Raw genomic sequence first — 16885 nt, forward strand, 5'->3', positions numbered from 1 at the left:
GTGCACTGCATCCAGCACTGGGCCTGTGAACCGTCTAACACAACTGTACATGTGAATCCTCTTAACGATAATGGGCCAAAAAGCAGGCAGCACATGGTGCAATAAGCTTTATCGCCCAACTACATTTGATACTGGCACCTTTCATTATACTACAGAAAGGACATCTGGAAAAAAAGCATTCAATTTTGAAGCCATTTATTTTTTGTGAGGTGGTTATTAAGTCTATAAAAGGTTAGGATTCCAACTGAAAGAAGTGTTTTCATTTGAAAGCCGTAGGGGCTCAGTTGTATGTCATGTAGCGAGGAGTAGCACTGAACTTGGCATAAGACTTAATGACCTTATTTACAGCTTCCAAGAAGTCCTTCTCCGTAGCAATTTTCCGCCTCGCTCTGATCGCAAACATGCCAGCTTCTGTGCAGACACTTCTGATCTCGGCACCTTTCAAACCAAACGAGAATAAGCTTAATTTAAAGCAGCCTCAACTGGCAGACCAGCAAGTAAAGCAACACCTTTGCACTCACCGGTGCTATTTGGACAAAGTCGTGCTAGCAATTCGAATCGGATATCTCTTTCAACACTCATCGAACGAGCATGGATCTTAAAGATGTGAGTCCGCCCCTAAAAGTCACAGAAGTGACAAATGGTTAACAACAGAAAACAACATGGGAAGACAACTTTGAGGCAGCTCTTTTCTAACTTCTCACCTCGAGATCAGGTAAGCTAAATTCAATCTTTCTGTCCAACCTCCCTGGCCTCATCAGGGCTGGATCCAAAGTATCCGGTCTGTTAGTGGCCATCAGCACTTTGATATTGCCTCGAGGATCGAAGCCATCCAGCTGATTGATCAGTTCCAGCATTGTTCTCTGCACTTCATTGTCGCCTCCAGCACCATCATCAAACCGAGCCCCTGAGGAGACAAAAGCAAAGACAAGCTCTTGGCGCCCACCTGGAGTAACGGTATGTGGAACTTCACATTGCCATAGTCCTCAGTTCAGATCACGCTCTGCAGCACAAGTGCACAGTTCATTTCCAAACAAATCCTGTGACGAACTGCCTGCTTTACAAAAACAGTGAAGCCTCCTTTGCTTTCTAAAAGATTCATCATAGATTTAAGTGTTTTTTTTTTTTTTCAGTTTTCTCTAAGGAATTTGTTTTTTTTCCAACTCAACTAAGAACATCTCTATTGTTTAATACAGTCCATACCTTAACAAGCCAACAGAGTAACATGCAAATTTTTGCACTATAATGATGTTTGATTTTTATGTAGGAAATTATCAGACTATTCTAAATTTCCCAAAGCTGTCCTTTAAAATATGGCTAAAGCCCTAACACTGTAGAACCTTATCAGCTTGCTATCAGGCTGACCTGGATGTACTTGAAAACTCTATGCACATGTTAGTCTCCCTTTCATTTCAACCAAAAGAGAAAAACAAAACCCTCCAAGTGTATTTTTAAATTGATAAATGCACACTGTTGTATTGGTATACACTAAGATACCAAAAACAATTTTGAAATTAAAAATACAAAGAAATTCTAGTATTTTCTTCCTGCATGTGCCCGACTAGACTGTCTTATACACACTGCATTTGGGAAGCTGTAGCTTCGGAGCCCCCAGACAGCAGGAGACTTACTTGAATGATGCTATGAAAATGACTGCAGAGTCACAACATGCTATCATTAGACTGGAGCCAAAGTATGGCCTTTGACAGCATTAACTGCATCATTTCCAACCTCGGCAACACCCGGCCAGTCTCTTTCCCTCTCTCTCCCCCTAAAGAAGGCAATACTATATGTTTGTTTTCTACTGGACTGCAATTAAAATTTTGCGCAAGATTCAGGTATCAGAAAAACTAATACATAATCACTGCAGAGCCCTCACTAAACCCAGTCCTCAAGCAGTTCTCGAAAATCTTATTCATACCTCCAATGGCATCGATTTCATCAAAGAAGATAAGACAGGCTTTTTTTGTCCTGGCCATTTCAAAGAGCTCACGAACCATCCGAGCCCCCTAATGAGATAAAGTATCTGTTAATTCAGAGTTGACTTTAAAATCTTTTAAAATACAGTAGTGATGCTTCAAACTTTTTCAATATTTACTCCTAACAATATTCTACCTAGTCCAGCAAATCTTAGCCTGAAAACAATTTTCATGATTCTAATTTATAATGAGATCAAGAGGTCAAATTAATGCTTTTAAATAAAATAAAGGCAGCATTCTAATCTGTACAACTTGAGGAAATCAACTCATCTGATCTATCCCTGGGAATTCTGAATCACTGGTTTTGATCTGTTATTAGCAGAGAATGAATGTTCATCTTAACTCCTGCAGCTCCCTGTCTAGTTCTTCCTGTAAGTATGCTAATCATTAATCCCCGAATAGGCACACAGACACATAATCTATGTTCTCTCTCATGAGACCAGGAAACAGTGTGTCTGCAGCGAACACACATTTCCGGATGCATTCCCCAGGGATCTCCAGAGTATTTACCTCCCAGATTAGATCTGAAGAAAATGCCATCCTTTAAGTGGATACAATTTTAAGTGGCTGTCTATTTCCAAATGACCAAAAAAGGAAGGTTGGTAGCTCTGGGCTTCCAAATTATTAACAATTAGTCAAGAAGTCGAAGGTCTTTATCCTTCAACGTGGGACTGTCATTTTAACTTCAGTGCTACTTTACCAATCATTCACAGGCTATAGATTCTTTGCTTTTGGTAAATTTACCTCACCGACGTACTTCTGCACGAGTTCAGATCCAATAACTCGAATGAAGCAAGCATCAGTCCGATTAGCAACTGCCCGCGCACAGAGCGTCTTGCCTGTACCCGGTGGACCGAAGAGCAGCACACCCTTGGGCGGCTCAATGCCAAGGTTCACGAACCTCTCTGGCTGTGAAAGAGATACAACTTTTACACCTGTCACTTCTTTGACAAGACGACTTCTATATCAAAATATTTAACCAGAGTCATTAAGGCCACGATCAAAATAACTTAATTCTAAGACATAAGATCTAAACTAAACCAGTTCAACAGGCAAGGCTGAACAACTTTTAGAAGTGTTTCTACTAACCCAATCTTAACAATTTCCTAATTTTGAAAAATCAGTGTTTCAAGTTGGAGAGTATTACCTGGTCTTCAATAGCCTAGTTGTCTGTTATTGTCCCAAATTTAACTTCATTCAATTTAAGCTCATTTCACCTTGATGTTATCAGAATACCTGGTTTCTTCTATAAAAGTCTGTACACATTTAGCATATTGCTAAAGGCCACACCTCAACTGCCCTTGTCACTCTAAGTAGTTCTTCCTTTTTGAAAAATGCTTGACCACTCAATCCTCTTTGCTTGTTCTTTTCTGAAACTTAGCAACTCTCCACACCTCCACTTTCCATCCAAGGTTTTCATCAAGGGGGACATCAAACGTGAAAGCTATCTAATGCACAAGCAATTCCAGTGCTAAATACACAACAGACGGTTCCACCTTCACACAAAGAAATTGAAATCCAACCCTCGGCTACTTACATGCAGTAGTGGGGTTTCAACCACTTCTCGCAACTTCTCAATCTGTTCCTTGCAACCACCAACGTCACTGTATGTGACGTCAGGTTTTTCCTCCACCTGAGATAACAATGTACGATATTCAGTCACAGGCTTTTAAATGCTGGTCAAAGCCCAGTACGGTAGACTCAATGCCCCGCAATGGAAAAAATCAAACTTAAAACAAAACAACAACAACAACAAAAAATCCTTTCCCCATCTCTGTCACTCTTTCAAATAAGACTTAAAAAAAAATAAATTAAAAAATACATTTATCAATGTCTAAAACTACTTGGCACATTACTTGTTAGGATGCTTGCTAATAAGTGGGAGACAAACTAGTAAAATTTTCTTCTGAAAAATTGTTCAAAAAGTTTTGGCAACTCTGATACAAACCCACTTATTAGCGGTTTATAAACGGAAAACCTCAAAACATTTTTGGAGATTGATATAATTAGATGAAAAGATCAATCTCATTCCCTCCCATAGCTTCTTACCTGCATCATGGTAACGGTTGGATCAATCTTAGGAGGCAGTGGGATGTGAATTTGATACTTATTTCTGTCCACACTAAGGAGGTTAAAAAACACACATTACTGTCTATAGGCTTTCAAAGTATTTTTATGGTTAGTCTTCAAAATCATATTTTAAATAAGAGAAAGACACAAAGTCCCCCAAACTAATACAAAGAGAAACCAGGAGAATATTATGACACTAAGTCAGCAGCCTACACAAAAATCTTGAACCAAGGGGAGGGAGATTTTTTTTTAATTTACTAAGTGAATTCTCACATATTCTATACATCATCACCTTATTAAATCAAGTACTTCCTCTACCTATACCGTTTTTACCGTAAATGGACTGGTAAACTCAAATTCTGCACTTACTTTGATTATGATAGTTGAAAGCCACTCTCAAAAACAATAGTAGGGGCGGGATAAGGAGAAGCTGGTCAGGGGTTAAAAGTAGATGCAGAAAAAAAATGTGCAAATCAACTAGGCTGTCCCTCGGTATGCTGCGGCACTCAGTTCATTCCCTCACAGCAAAGCCAAGGACGTGCATGCGACATGCTATCTTAAATCAAAGAAGAGTATTGAGTGTCAGTAGGAATCTTACCCAACTCTCATTCCTTCTTCGATGTCAGTGGGTGCCACCTGATCACTAAGGTCCACCACAAACTTGGCAAACTGCTTCACGTTGATAATGTATTTCGGGTCCTCCGAATCAGCATTGATTATCTTTGTACACCTAACACAGCAAAAGGCTTGATTAGAGTGGGGAACCTAAACCACTAATGATGAATTCAAGTAACTGGACTCTCTCCTGGGCATGCAGTATACTGATGAGCAGGTGTACACTAGAACTCCAGAAATGGGCCGCCGTTACAGATTCCTCTCTATGCTCAACCCCAAGGGTCCACTGAATTTCAGCAACGCCACAAAATTTTCAAAAGATGCCTTCACCTGGATAAGTATACCCGCATATTTCATCATTAAGAAGCTCCCTAATTCCTTGATGTTCATAGCTATCCCCCTATAATGATCCACCTTTATTTATTAAGTTGTTCTCCTTTTTATTTTCCCTGTAAGCAGCAGTCATCTTGTCTTACATCAGATTCAGCAATCGGTGTGGTTTTTTTCTTCTCAGAGTTTGTACTTCAAATCCATTTTTAATGTTGCTATTTTTAACTTGAATGTATTTGCTTTCTGAGTGAATTGTTAACACCATGTAAGCCAGAGCTTGCTTTTGTCTCCTTTAGTTACCTGTCTACTAAAGAAAAATACTCATGCTAGAAAACTGTGACACAAGCCACAGTAACAAAAAGAGGACTGGAAGACAGTCTCTGGAGCGCGCACATAGGTGGGGCTGAGCAGCGGGGAGGAACACTTGGCTTTGCAGTGACAGGTCCCTCTTCCATCACCAGTCATGCTCTCCCAGGAAGACTCATACACACACACAAAGAATTATCACTACTTTATCTGACAGACCCTGCCAGCACTATCTACAGAGATGAGAATTCTTCAATTCACAGTTTAGAAAATAGACCTCAACTTCCAGATGGACCCAAGAGAGAACCCAACAGATCAGACATATCTGCAAAGGGACAGCAATCTAGACAACCAAAAAACAACCTGAGCTGAGTTGGTAATACACAGAGAAAATGAGGCAAGTGAAGAAACAAGACAGTTAACAACAGAGAAAAAAAGGTACAAGAAAAGAAATCAGTTTACCACTTGTTCTTTGTGCCAACCCTAACAGGGTAACAGGGTTTGTGCACAGCCATAATTATATAAACATAAAATTAAACTGGACAGGAAATTAAAATTAAACAGATAGGAACAGGATGTCTTTGGAAGGAAGGCATAGGAAACAAACCACAAAGTCCTCACCTTCCACAGTGAAGAGCCAACAGATACTACCTAAAACTAAAAATTATCAAGGAGGAACAATCTCTACTACCCAAGACACAGCAATGGCCATTAGAATCATGAAGATAGAAACTGCAATCAGCAGCTGAGTGTGAAACTGGAATCTCTAGTGAAGAGGAGCTGGTACTGTAACAACTTCTTTCTATTAAATTTTCATTCATTTGAAAGGCAATGACAGAGAAAGAGAGACAGAAATCTTCTATCCTTTAGTTCCCTTCCCAAATTCCCACAACAGCCAGAGCTGGGGCAGGCCAAAGCCAGGAACACCAGAACCCCACCCAGGTTTCCCAAGTGGTGTAACAACTCTTTAAAGCCCTGATAAAACTAAAACATGCATGAATGAAAAACAAAAGATGGAAAGAGAGATGGGGAGACAGATAGGAACAAAGAAAAATAATCTTTAGCTGTGCTGAAGATCACATTAAAATAAAAACCAGTTTTTAAACATTAGGATAAAATTCGGGAGAATGACTACAGTCGACTGGGCTTTTCTCATCAATGTTAATATCCAAAAGGTATGGTGAAAACATTGTTACATTTTGCCTACTAAAAATTTTAAAAAGTAGTGCAACAAAAGGTATCAAGAAGTCACATAATAGAATGGGGACAAATATTTGTAGCATAGTTAAGAGTAATATGTACAATATATGAAATGATTCTAAGAAACAACCCAACAAAACATGAATAGCAAAGAAATACCGATTCTTAATAAGGATAAGTAGCTATACTGGGGATCAGTATAGCACAGATTAAAATGAAATATTTTTCTCCTTATTGGTAAAAGTATAAAATTTGATTATCATGTATCTTCTGTTGCTCAAACAGGCATTTGCCCCCTTGTGCTTAAAGTGGTCAAGTCACTTGTTTTCAGATTTTCAAAATTATAAACGCCTCTGACCCTATGATGCCAGTGCTAGTGAGCTATCCTACAGAAATGTATGCCCATAGATACTGAAGATGAATGTCCACTACAGCACTGTGAATAACACAAATTGCCAACAGCTTAACCTATATTTATCACAAAACTTAAATAAAAAAAGGAAATAAAGAGGTACACCTATACTGAAGACAATGACAGATGTCTGAAACACATAATTATGTCCAAAAGCACTTACACTGTTTCTTTGCATGCTAACACACGCATGAAGACACACAATAAGAACTAGGAGGACCAATCTCTGGTGCCTACGTCCAAAGAAGGGACAAAGGGAGAGCAAAGGCGAGAAAAGGTTTTCATATTTTGCTCTCTATCTTTTTGTATCTTTCCAGTCTGAGAATTATGCCTCTGTGTAGTTTGAACCACAGCAGATGGCTTTATTTACCTGGAATTTGCAATACAGAGTCTTTATAAAATTTCCATGTTATCCCCAAGACATTAAAAAGTGCTTGAAAATACAGATAAAAATAAATGTCCACAGAGAGCTATGCCTACCGTGCAACCTGCAAAGGCTGTTCACTCTGGAGCGTTTGCTTATCTGCAGCCAAATCCCATAGTGCTGGTGGGGCCAGGCCAGTGTCAGACTCTTTAATACCTACACAGAGAAAGATGACAAAATCCAGTGAAACATAACGCATCGCCCTGCCATCAGCTTCGTCAGCCTCAGCACTGCTGGTATTCTGGACTAATTCTTTGCTGTGGGGACTGTGTACACACTGTAAGGCAATTAGTAGCATCCCTGACTCTGGCCACTAGATGCCACTAGAACCACTCTCCCTCAAGTGAGGAGGATCAAAAACCTCTCTAGACATTTCTGAAAGTCCCCTGGAGGGGCAGAATCACTCACACTGAAAAGCTTGGCCCTAAAGTGATCATCAGGCTAAATCTATGGACATATTTGTTATGTTTTATGTGGGCCAAATACAGTAGAACTTCACATTAGAGTTCTCAAGAAGAAAATTTCCAACTGTCAATTAACTATCCACTTACTTAAAGCAATACTATGTGAGATCAAAATTGTATTCAATTAACAATTCTAACTCGGCCTTTACTGAACAGGGCTTTGACCAACTGAAGCATTACTCGCTTAGAGAAGCATGTTGTTTCTTTATTGTACAAGCTTTAAACCTGGTTCTGAAAAGCAGAGATTAAATGAGACTATTTCGTTTTTTTGTTTTGTTTTATTTTGTTTTTTGACAGGCAGAGTGGACAGTGAGAGAGAGACACAGAGAGAAAGGTCTTCCTTTAGCCGTTGGTTCACCCTCCAATGGCTGCCGCGGCCGGTGCACCGCGCTGATCCGAAGGCAGGAGCCAGGTGCTTATCCTGGTCTCCCATGGGGTGCAGGGCCCAAGCACTTGGGCCATCCTCCACTGCACTCCCTGGCCACAGCAGAGAGCTGGCCTGGAAGAGGGGCAACTGGGACAGAATCCAGCGCCCCGACCGGGACTAGAACCCGGTGTGCCGGCGCCGCAAGGTGGAGGATTAGCCTAGTGAGCCGCGGCGCCGGCCGAGACTATTTCTTAACAGATCATTTTTAAAATCTGTAACTCATGAAGGCATAAAATTTATGTAAAGTCTTTTGACACAACGAACATATAACATGTAAAGAGGAAATAAAAATTAAAAAAATAAATACCAGTGAGCTCATTAATTTTCTTGAGAAGCTGTTGAATGTCATCCTCAACCTGTTTGATCTGCCTGGAGTAGGTACTCTGACCCTAGGTGATGAAGATCAGTTGAACATCAGGATAACAACAACTTATTAAACTAGACAGAAATTTTAAGTCACAACCTTAATGGCGATTATTTCCCAAAGCTTGCAATTCCTGAACCAACACTTCCCACCATTATATAAGACAACAAATTAAAATCATGCAAAACCAGACTTATTTCTATGCACTAAAACTTTACATTTTACATCTAATTCAACTGCATACGTTTTAAATACAGTGAATATTTGTGTAAACTATTTGAAATAGCTTTCATATAGTACCATACTTCAATAACAAATATTATAAAAATAATGGATAAGCTTAGACAAGCTGAACACTTAATGATCTACTCCAGAAAGAAAACTTTAGGAAAACATTTTCTCAGTGAGATTAATATGGACTGCTGGACATTCTTGTCTATCTTGGAAAGACAATATCAAACGTCTACACTTTGTAGACTCCGCAAGTACTTACGTAAGTTTTCAGCAAGGCAATGTCCCCCTCATCCAGAGCTGAAAGAGGAAGTAACACATGAGATCACAAAGGAACTGGAGCAGACCAACTTTTCTGTTCACTTCAAATTGTTTCAAATGAGTCCCAAAACTGGAGCAAAACTATGATGACACACAGACAATCAAGTATTTCCTCAACTCAACGAATCTAATTTTGGGAAGGAGAACTTTAAGAGTATATAATGTATATGACTGCATATTTTATATGCATTATAAAGTACATATCTAAAACATACCCATTAAGGACCTTCGGTTAAATACATTAACTATATTCATTACAATGAAATACAATGTAACCATTAAAAATAACAGCACCTATGGAAAACTATCTAAGAACTATTAAGTGAAATAGATATACTAAAAAGAACACATAGAATGTGTATATCATTTGTTTTCATACAAAATTTTTATTTTTAAAATATTTTTTCTTTTTTAAGATTTATTTATTTGAAAGAGTTACACAGAGAGAGAAGAGGCAGAGAGAGAGAGATCTTCCATCCGATGGTTCACTCCCCAGTTGGCCACAAAGGCAGGAGCGGAGCTGCACCAATCTGAAGCCAGGAGCTTCTTCCGGGTCTCCCACGTGGGCGCAGGGGCCCAAGGGCTTGGGCCATCTTCTACTGCTTTCCCAGGCCATAGCAGAGAGCTGGACTGGAATTGGAGCAGCTGGGTCTCCAAACGGCGCCCATTATTTGAAAAGCAAAGAGAGACCCAGGTGGAGTTCCCAGCTGCTACGGGCATCTGAGGAATGAACCAGCACACAGGAGATCTCTGTCTCTGTCTCTTTATCAAACCAATAATAATAATAAAAGCAGAAACAAATCAGGCTCCAGAAGTCAGGTGCTAGCCTGAAGATAAAAAGATTGATTATACATAGAGCGGGAAGACAATCTAACATGAGAGTGGAGGGAAGCCACAAAAACAAACCCTTAACGCAGCTACGCGAGGACCCAATGACAAGAAGTGAAAAGGCAAAGAAAGGTAAGCAGGCAGGTTCAGTAAGAGAAACAAAGATGGGAGGTAACAGCTTCCACAGTGTCAGCCCCGTGAAGATCAGCTGAACATGTGGAGAAAGGGGAAAACAAAAACCCACAAGCTTTGCTGTTCAGAATACTAAATAGGAAGACACCACTGATCATTTTAAACAATTTATAAGGTCAGCAACCTAAGTGCAAAGGGCTTAAAAGTGAAATAAGCAATCAAGAAATGCACAGTGGGCTTAATAGCAATACCAGGTGCCATGGAGACACTGTGATGAGACAGACATGCATTAATTAATCGTACAGGTTTCTAAGCCTAGAAAAGGAATACAATTACTTCCACGTTACGCACAAGAAAAACGGAGCTTCACAGAATGTAAGTGACTTGCCCAATATCACACAGCCAGTGAGAAGCAAAGCCAAGATTCAAACCTAAGCCTAACATGCAAGCCTGTTCTTTCCAGCCACCTTTAGGCTGTAGAAAAACAAAATTGGACTGCGGCTTGCGAGGGTAGGAGAGTGGAAAGACTGTCCTAAATGCGTGTGTTTTTAAAATAAAATGGACCCTGGCATAATTAGAGGAACAAATGGGATAATTCCATAGGAAAACAAACACAAGTGGTGGCTGATGAAACAAAGTAAAAGAGGAGGAAGGGACAGGGTCAGGGACACGGGACGGGATTGATGGCACTTCCTCCACGGCCAGGTTGAAACCAAAAAAATGGGAAAAGGACAGAGACGTGAAGAGAACGAGTGGCTTTGTGCTCCCCTGAGCAGAGAGACCGGAAGAAAGGGACTGCACCAAGTACTCAAGACAAGCAAGAAGTCACTGCACTGCACAGCACGCTACGTTTATGCAAACGAGGGATACATAAGCAGACTTGCTTGCAAATCCGCAGAAAATGTCTATATACAAAGACAACACAAAATGGCCACATTAGCTGCTTTTTTGGCTGGAGCCAAAGATTGGAAACTTCTCAAACGTATCTTTGCTGCCTCTTGAGTTTTGATCCTTGTGCATCCGTAACCTAGTGCAATAAACAGAAGGAGGAGAAGGACACACAACGTCTCGGGATTCCCGCTGCCCCAGCTGCGGCCGGGGGCGGCCAGGAACCGGCATCAGGTGACGGAGCACCGCCGGGCACCGGAACTTTCTGGGACCTGGAAGGCCGAGCAACAATTTTGGTCAGCCGCAGATGAATGTAGGCCTTGGAATGGGGTGAGCAAGCCAGAGAGGGCCGGCAGCTCAACCTGGCAGCCGCCCGGCGCTAATCCCGAGCAGCAAGGCGGGCCAGGGCACCGAGCGGGGAATTCGGCAGGGCAGCCCCTCTCCCGGGCCAACGCTGGTCCCGCCCGGGCGCCTGCCCACATGAACTCACCTCGGATGGGCTTGTCGTCTTTCTCATCCTCTTTGGTTTTCCGCTGGTCGGCCCCGAGGTAATCCGGCATTTTGGGAGATCCAGGTGCCTCGGCTCCTTGGAGATTACACAGCACCTTCCTGGCTTCCGGTGGCGCTTCCCTTCTTCCCTTCCCCTACCGGAAGTAGAGCTCCGCGGGGGGGCCCCTTTTCACGGCGCCCAAGGCGGAAGAGGGCCTGGACAGACCCCGGCGTGGCGTCTCAAGTGTTGTTAGGAGACCGCGAGCTATCCCAGCCTCTACTCTCTCCGTCTCTGGCCCTTAGGGCTTCCCGAGCGACAAATCCGAGCCTCACTCTGGCACAACACTCTTGAGTTTAAGTCCATAGGCTGAGCAGCCGTGGATAATCTCAATCTGAACTTTCATTCGTCTTCATCTCACAGGACTGCGTAGGTGAAGAGTCAACACTGTAAATGACCTGTCGTATTAGACACACAGTTACTAGTGCGAGATCTCCACGTGGCGTGAAGGAAATACGTTCCTGATAGGGAATTAAAATCTAGAATATACAAAGAGCTCCTATAACTCAACAGTCTGCTGTTTTTAAATGAACGTAGAACCTAAACAGACATTGCCCCCAAAGAAGATATACAAATGGCCAACAAACACAGGAAAAGGTGTTCAGTATCACTGTTACTGGAAATGCAAATCACAACCATAATTAGATGCCACCTGATACCACTTAGGATGACTAGTATTTACAAAAAAAAAAAAACAAAAACAGGAAATATGTGTTGGTGAACATAAGGTAAAAATGGAACTCGTGCACTGGATGTGGAAATGTAAAATAGTTTAACTGCTGTGAAAAAGACTCTGGTGGCTCCTCAAAATTTAGAACTTCCATAAAACCTAGAAATTCTGAAAACAAGGTCTCAGAGGTGTGCACCCTCTGTTCAACCAGCAGTATTCACAATATAACAAAAGTTGGACACAACCCAATTTCCCATCTGCATATGAATGAATAAACAAAATACAATACACTCCTACAAGGGGGTATTATTCTGCCTTAAAAACTACCAGCATTATGGCACAGTAGGCAAAGCCTCCGCCTGCTGTGCTGGCATCCCATATGGGTGCCAGTTCTAGTCCTGGCTGCTCCTCTTCCCATCCAGCTCTCTGTTATGGCCTGGGAAAGCAGTGGAAGATGGCCCAAGTGTTTGGGCCCCATACCCATTTGGAAGACCTGGAAGAAGTTCCTGGCTCCTGGCTCCAGATCAGCTCAGCTCTACTTGTTGCAGCCATTTGTGGAATGAACCAACAGCTAGAAGACCTTTCTCTGTCCCTGCCTCTCCCTGTTACTTTACTTATCAAATAAAAAATAACATTTTTTAAAAGCAATAATTCTGATCCATATTACTGTTAAGAGTCCGAAAAAGTCCACCGCCCGAGGAACGACTCCAAGAGACCTTTCTCTCATGCAACCAGCAAAGGGTTAAAGATTTATTGATTATCCAGCATGCTGGGGCTGTCTGATCATACATGAACAGAGCAGCCCCGAATAACCAAATGTTAGAGTTTATAAAGGCAAAAACCGCAAAACCGGGAAGGGGGGGAATACATGGTTGCTATGCACGGTTGCTATACACAGTTGCTAAAATCAAAAGAGAGTACATAAAATCAAAAGAGAGTATATGGTTACTGGGGTCAACATAACCTAAAACCTAAGTGAAATTAATATTCATCATAATCCTGACAATACCAGTTACAATATTACAATTAGCAATTAGGACTTGACATTAATGTAAGACACAGACAAATCACATCTTTATTATTAGCCCAGGTAACCCAGGTGCAACCTTTCTACTTTTAAGCTTGAGCAATCATGCTAGGGGGTTTTTGTGCTCTGCCAAGGGTGATGTAGTGCGCTGCTATTGTCTGACTATTTGAGATCATAGTTTCAGACCAGAGTCTCACGGTGGGGGGGGGGGGGGGTGCTTTCTCAGAATGGAGTCTCAAGTGCTCCAAAATGGAGTCCCTACTGTCAAGGTGCTACTTCACTCTGTCTTATTTTTACAGCTGTACCAGGAAGGTTTAAACCTGTAAGCTTAAGCTTAACTTTTTACACCCGCACATATACAATTTTAACTTTTCATTACAACATAGATGTACCTTGAGGACACTGAACTAAATGAGTAAGCCAGTTACAAAAAGTCAAATACTGTATGATGCCATTTATATGAATTTGACCTGGAGTAGTCAAATTCAAAGAGACAGAATTGTGGTTGCCTGTGGCTGAAAGAAGAGAAGAATAAGAGTGTGTTCACTGAGTTTAGAGTTTGTTTTGCAAGGAAAAAGTGCTCTGAAAATTGGTTGCACAACAAGAATACTTAATGCTAATGAACTGTACTTTAACATGGTAAAGATAGTATATTTCACAGTATATTTCATGTTATGTGTATTTTATTACAATTTTAAAACAAAAACCTCATCAACTTTAGAAATGAAAGTCAAAATGGATGTGAAGCAGTGTGGGAAAAAATTAAGATTACAAAAATGGAGTCAGGTTTGCACCTTAGAACAGGTGTTAGCAGTGGCTGCATAATAGAGAAAAGAGGAAGAGGTTTGTGGGTGCTGATTATTTCCATTTTAAACAGCAATTCTGAAGTAATAGTCGTGCATACAGCCCACCAACCTGTTCAATGTATTTAACAGTGAAAATGTAAGACCTAGAGAATAATTTGCTAAGTTCTGGTGCCCTTGCGGAAGACTGCACATCAAGTCTGTTTTTGCCCCCATCTGTTCCAGATATTACTGTTGGAGATGAGCCTTCACCCACTGGTTTCCTTTTGCTAATTTTTGCTTTCTACCTGCATCCTAAAGCAAGCAGTTAGTAAGAATACAATTGCATTACTATACATAAACAGTTAAATATACTAAACATATATATATACTAAACAGTTAAATTCCAGAGTCCTGTAATTGGAACTATCTTGAAAAAAAAAAAAAACTCCATTCAGTTTGAGGAGGATAAAAATATTGCTGGCCTAGGAATCGAATCCAATAACAGAGAGATTTCTTCTCCAAATTAGTACTAAAAGAGATAATGTGGGTTAATTAATCATAGCACAGCAAATGTTAGCTGCTATTATTATTATTATCAAGGCAAACACAAACCCATCACGTAATTCTCTCTAGACACACACACACTATACTAGTTACTCTCAATATTAGTTCATATACTCCTTTAATTTTTTATTTATACAAGTGGAGCTAATTGGAAACTCGGTGATTAAGTTCAGCCTGACACATTAAGTAGCATAAACTTAAGAAGAATATAGAAGGAACTGCTTTTCAATGTTCTTAACTTATTTCACCTGGACCAGGAAAACAAACTCCTTTTAAAGGGGAACTAATGAGTCTAGGAACCATTCTTTCTGGCGTCTCGGTCTCCGGCCGGATCTGAGTCAGCGGAGGAAGTAGGCTGCCGCACACGTTGGCGGGGGCGAGCGGGGGTGGGACTGGCGTTCGCACCACGAAAGCTCCATCCCGGAAGTGCTTACTGGTCGTCTCCATGCGCCGGTTCGTGGGCGTCGTGGAGCCAAGGCGCGAGGCTCGGACGGGGAGGTAGAACTGGAGGGGACGCCAAGTGCCCTCCGCCCGGGACGTGAGCCGCTGCGCCCGCGGGGCGAGCCGCAGCGCCATCATGCTGCTGCTGCCGAGCGCCGCCGAGGGCCAGGGCACCGCCATCACCCACGCTCTGACCTCCGGTACGTGCCCACCCGACCGCGGCTCCTACCCGCCTCAGCCGCCCCCTGCCTCCGTCCTCTGCCCGGATGACCCTGCGGTCACCCTACCCTTGACCCTGGCGACGATTCTCAGGCCTTGGGGCCGTGACAAGTGCCCTTGTGTGCTCCGTGCTGGAAAGTAATCCTACCTTAGTTTGGAAGGAAGCGGGGTGGGGGGCGTCTTCCTGCTGCGCTTACCTTTCCTCCTCGCCCGGCGGCTGATGATGACTCACGGGGAGGGCTGGGCAGTTCGGGTTTGGCCCCTGCAGCGCCCCAGAAAGAGTCGCCTGAGCATCTGTCCCCTTGCCTACGGCGAAGGGACCTGCCGGGTCGCGTGCACCCCACGTGCCTGGGTCGTACAAAGCCTTGCTTGCTAGCGCTCTATTTGAACGCCTTTCTCGCCCACTGCTTGCGTTGCAGCTTTGTGCTTTAAATGTCAGAACTCTTCACGGTCGGTGTGGAAAGCGCCTTTGCCGGCGTTGGGGCACAGGTTCGCGTAGAGAGACTGTTAAAGGCAGTCAGCACCGGGGAGACGCGGCTGGGATTTCACAGCCCAGGGACAGTCGCGGGCATTGTAAACGGCGGCGGCTTCCGCCCGTTCCCATTTGAACATAGTGAAGATGATTTGGAATCTTACCCCAAGACTCGTGTTGCATTGGTGTGTCTCTGTGGAATCCTGCGAGGAAAAGGCGTGAAAGGCAGTGTTCTGCAAGCCGCACCCACAGCACTTCTCATACTGTGCTTTCCTGTAACGTGGAGCAAATACTGATTTTCCCAAACCAATTCAAACATGAAAAACCAATTGTTACGGGAGAGGGCGTTTGCCTTTATTTATTTATGTTTGTTTACTTTTTAAGAAAACTGGCCGTTAGGTAGAACAGAAAATTTTCTTGGCTTTTTGCTTTTTTATGTAATATTAATTTAAAATTAAGAGTTTACCGTTTATCTTTTGACCCAGATGACCCCTTTGAATTACTGATATGCAGATGGTCAGTGATTTACTTCCCAGGAAGATATGATGCCTCACTTTTATACACTTTTGTTATTTTTCAAAATGTTCTTGTAGTTTCTCATTCTGTCTGCCTGGGATCTGTAGTTTGATTCCCATTTTTTCACAGCTGAAAACATCTTTGCGTCATTTCAGAGTAAGTGGCCACTATTTGTCAGACTTAGATGAACACCCAGAGCTTGTTCCGCCAAAGCACATAGGCAGCCCCCCTCAGCTGCTTGGAAAACTGCTTTTCAGAAGCAGTCCCTGCTAATGAAGCCTTGACACCTTGAAGAGCTTTTTCAGTTCAAGATTTGAATAATTGAAATAGTTTGGCTTGTTTCTGAAGACTTTGTTTTTTAAGGCCAGATCTGGGTTACATTTTATCATTACTTATAGCTGTATTACACTTATTAGTCTAAAGGTAAAGCTGTTTGCTACATTTCTTCCTGTTCCTCATCTTCCTTTCTGTCCTCAGAAGAGTGTTGATTTCTTGTTGGCATTGCTGAATGTTTTATTTGGTAAGATGGATGATTGACTACACCGTAAGGTAAGGTGTTTTATTCGGAAGAGGGTGAATGACTGCCTGTAAATACCAGGAGAGAATGATTTCCTGCCAGTTGTCATATAATCAATTGTTTCCTCAGTGGCTTG

The 16885-nt window shown here is 42.1% G+C and overlaps 2 protein-coding genes across 9 annotated transcripts in view; one reads left to right on the forward strand and one right to left on the reverse strand.

Annotated features, from left to right (window-relative positions):
- Positions 1-178: 178 nt before the first annotated feature.
- PSMC2 (proteasome 26S subunit, ATPase 2) lies at positions 179-15818 on the reverse strand. Of its 2 annotated transcripts, none has more exons than XM_008258330.4 (13): positions 15442-15818; positions 11482-11936; positions 9085-9122; positions 8535-8616; positions 7393-7492; positions 4648-4779; positions 4029-4101; positions 3517-3612; positions 2724-2888; positions 1922-2009; positions 705-907; positions 522-618; positions 179-438 (listed from the first exon to the last, which is right to left on the reverse strand). In XM_008258330.4, exons 2-13 carry the CDS (start codon positions 11549-11551, stop codon positions 281-283), a joined length of 1302 nt encoding a protein of 433 aa, XP_008256552.1. In that variant the 5' UTR covers positions 11552-11936; positions 15442-15818; the 3' UTR covers positions 179-280. The 2 variants fall into 2 exon arrangements, with proteins under 2 accessions (XP_008256552.1, XP_069927291.1); XM_070071190.1 differs by lacking the exon at positions 15442-15818 and adding an exon at positions 15393-15437.
- Positions 14908-16885, forward strand: part of DNAJC2 (DnaJ heat shock protein family (Hsp40) member C2) — a 30326-nt gene continuing 28348 nt past the window's right edge. For 3 of the 7 annotated variants that reach the window (XM_070071187.1, XM_008258326.4, XM_008258328.4), the window contains exon 1: positions 14964-15225. Coding sequence is in view for 1 of the 7 variants with exons in the window: in XM_002712025.5 (XP_002712071.1) it covers positions 15162-15225 (64 nt within the window). In the remaining 6 variants the exon portion in view is untranslated. Of the gene's footprint in view, positions 15226-16885 lie in introns of all 7 variants that reach the window. The other 4 variants (XM_002712025.5, XM_070071185.1, XM_070071186.1 and 1 more) reach the window with 4 other exon arrangements.

Source organism: Oryctolagus cuniculus, chromosome 3 (genome assembly GCF_964237555.1).
Source record: "Oryctolagus cuniculus chromosome 3, mOryCun1.1, whole genome shotgun sequence".
NCBI classification, from domain to species: domain Eukaryota; kingdom Metazoa; phylum Chordata; class Mammalia; order Lagomorpha; family Leporidae; genus Oryctolagus; species Oryctolagus cuniculus.

Coding starts and splice junctions, on each gene's coding strand:
- PSMC2 (XM_008258330.4), bottom strand. CDS start 11,551: ATGCCGGATTACCTCGGGGCCGACCAGCGGAAAACCAAAGAGGATGAG. Junction 8,617..9,084: donor TTGCCTTGCTGAAAACTTAC/GTAAGTACTTGC, acceptor TTCATCACCTAG/GGTCAGAGTACCTACTCCAG. Junction 2,010..2,723: donor TGCAGAAGTACGTCGGTGAG/GTAAATTTACCA, acceptor TTATCTCATTAG/GGGGCTCGGATGGTTCGTGA.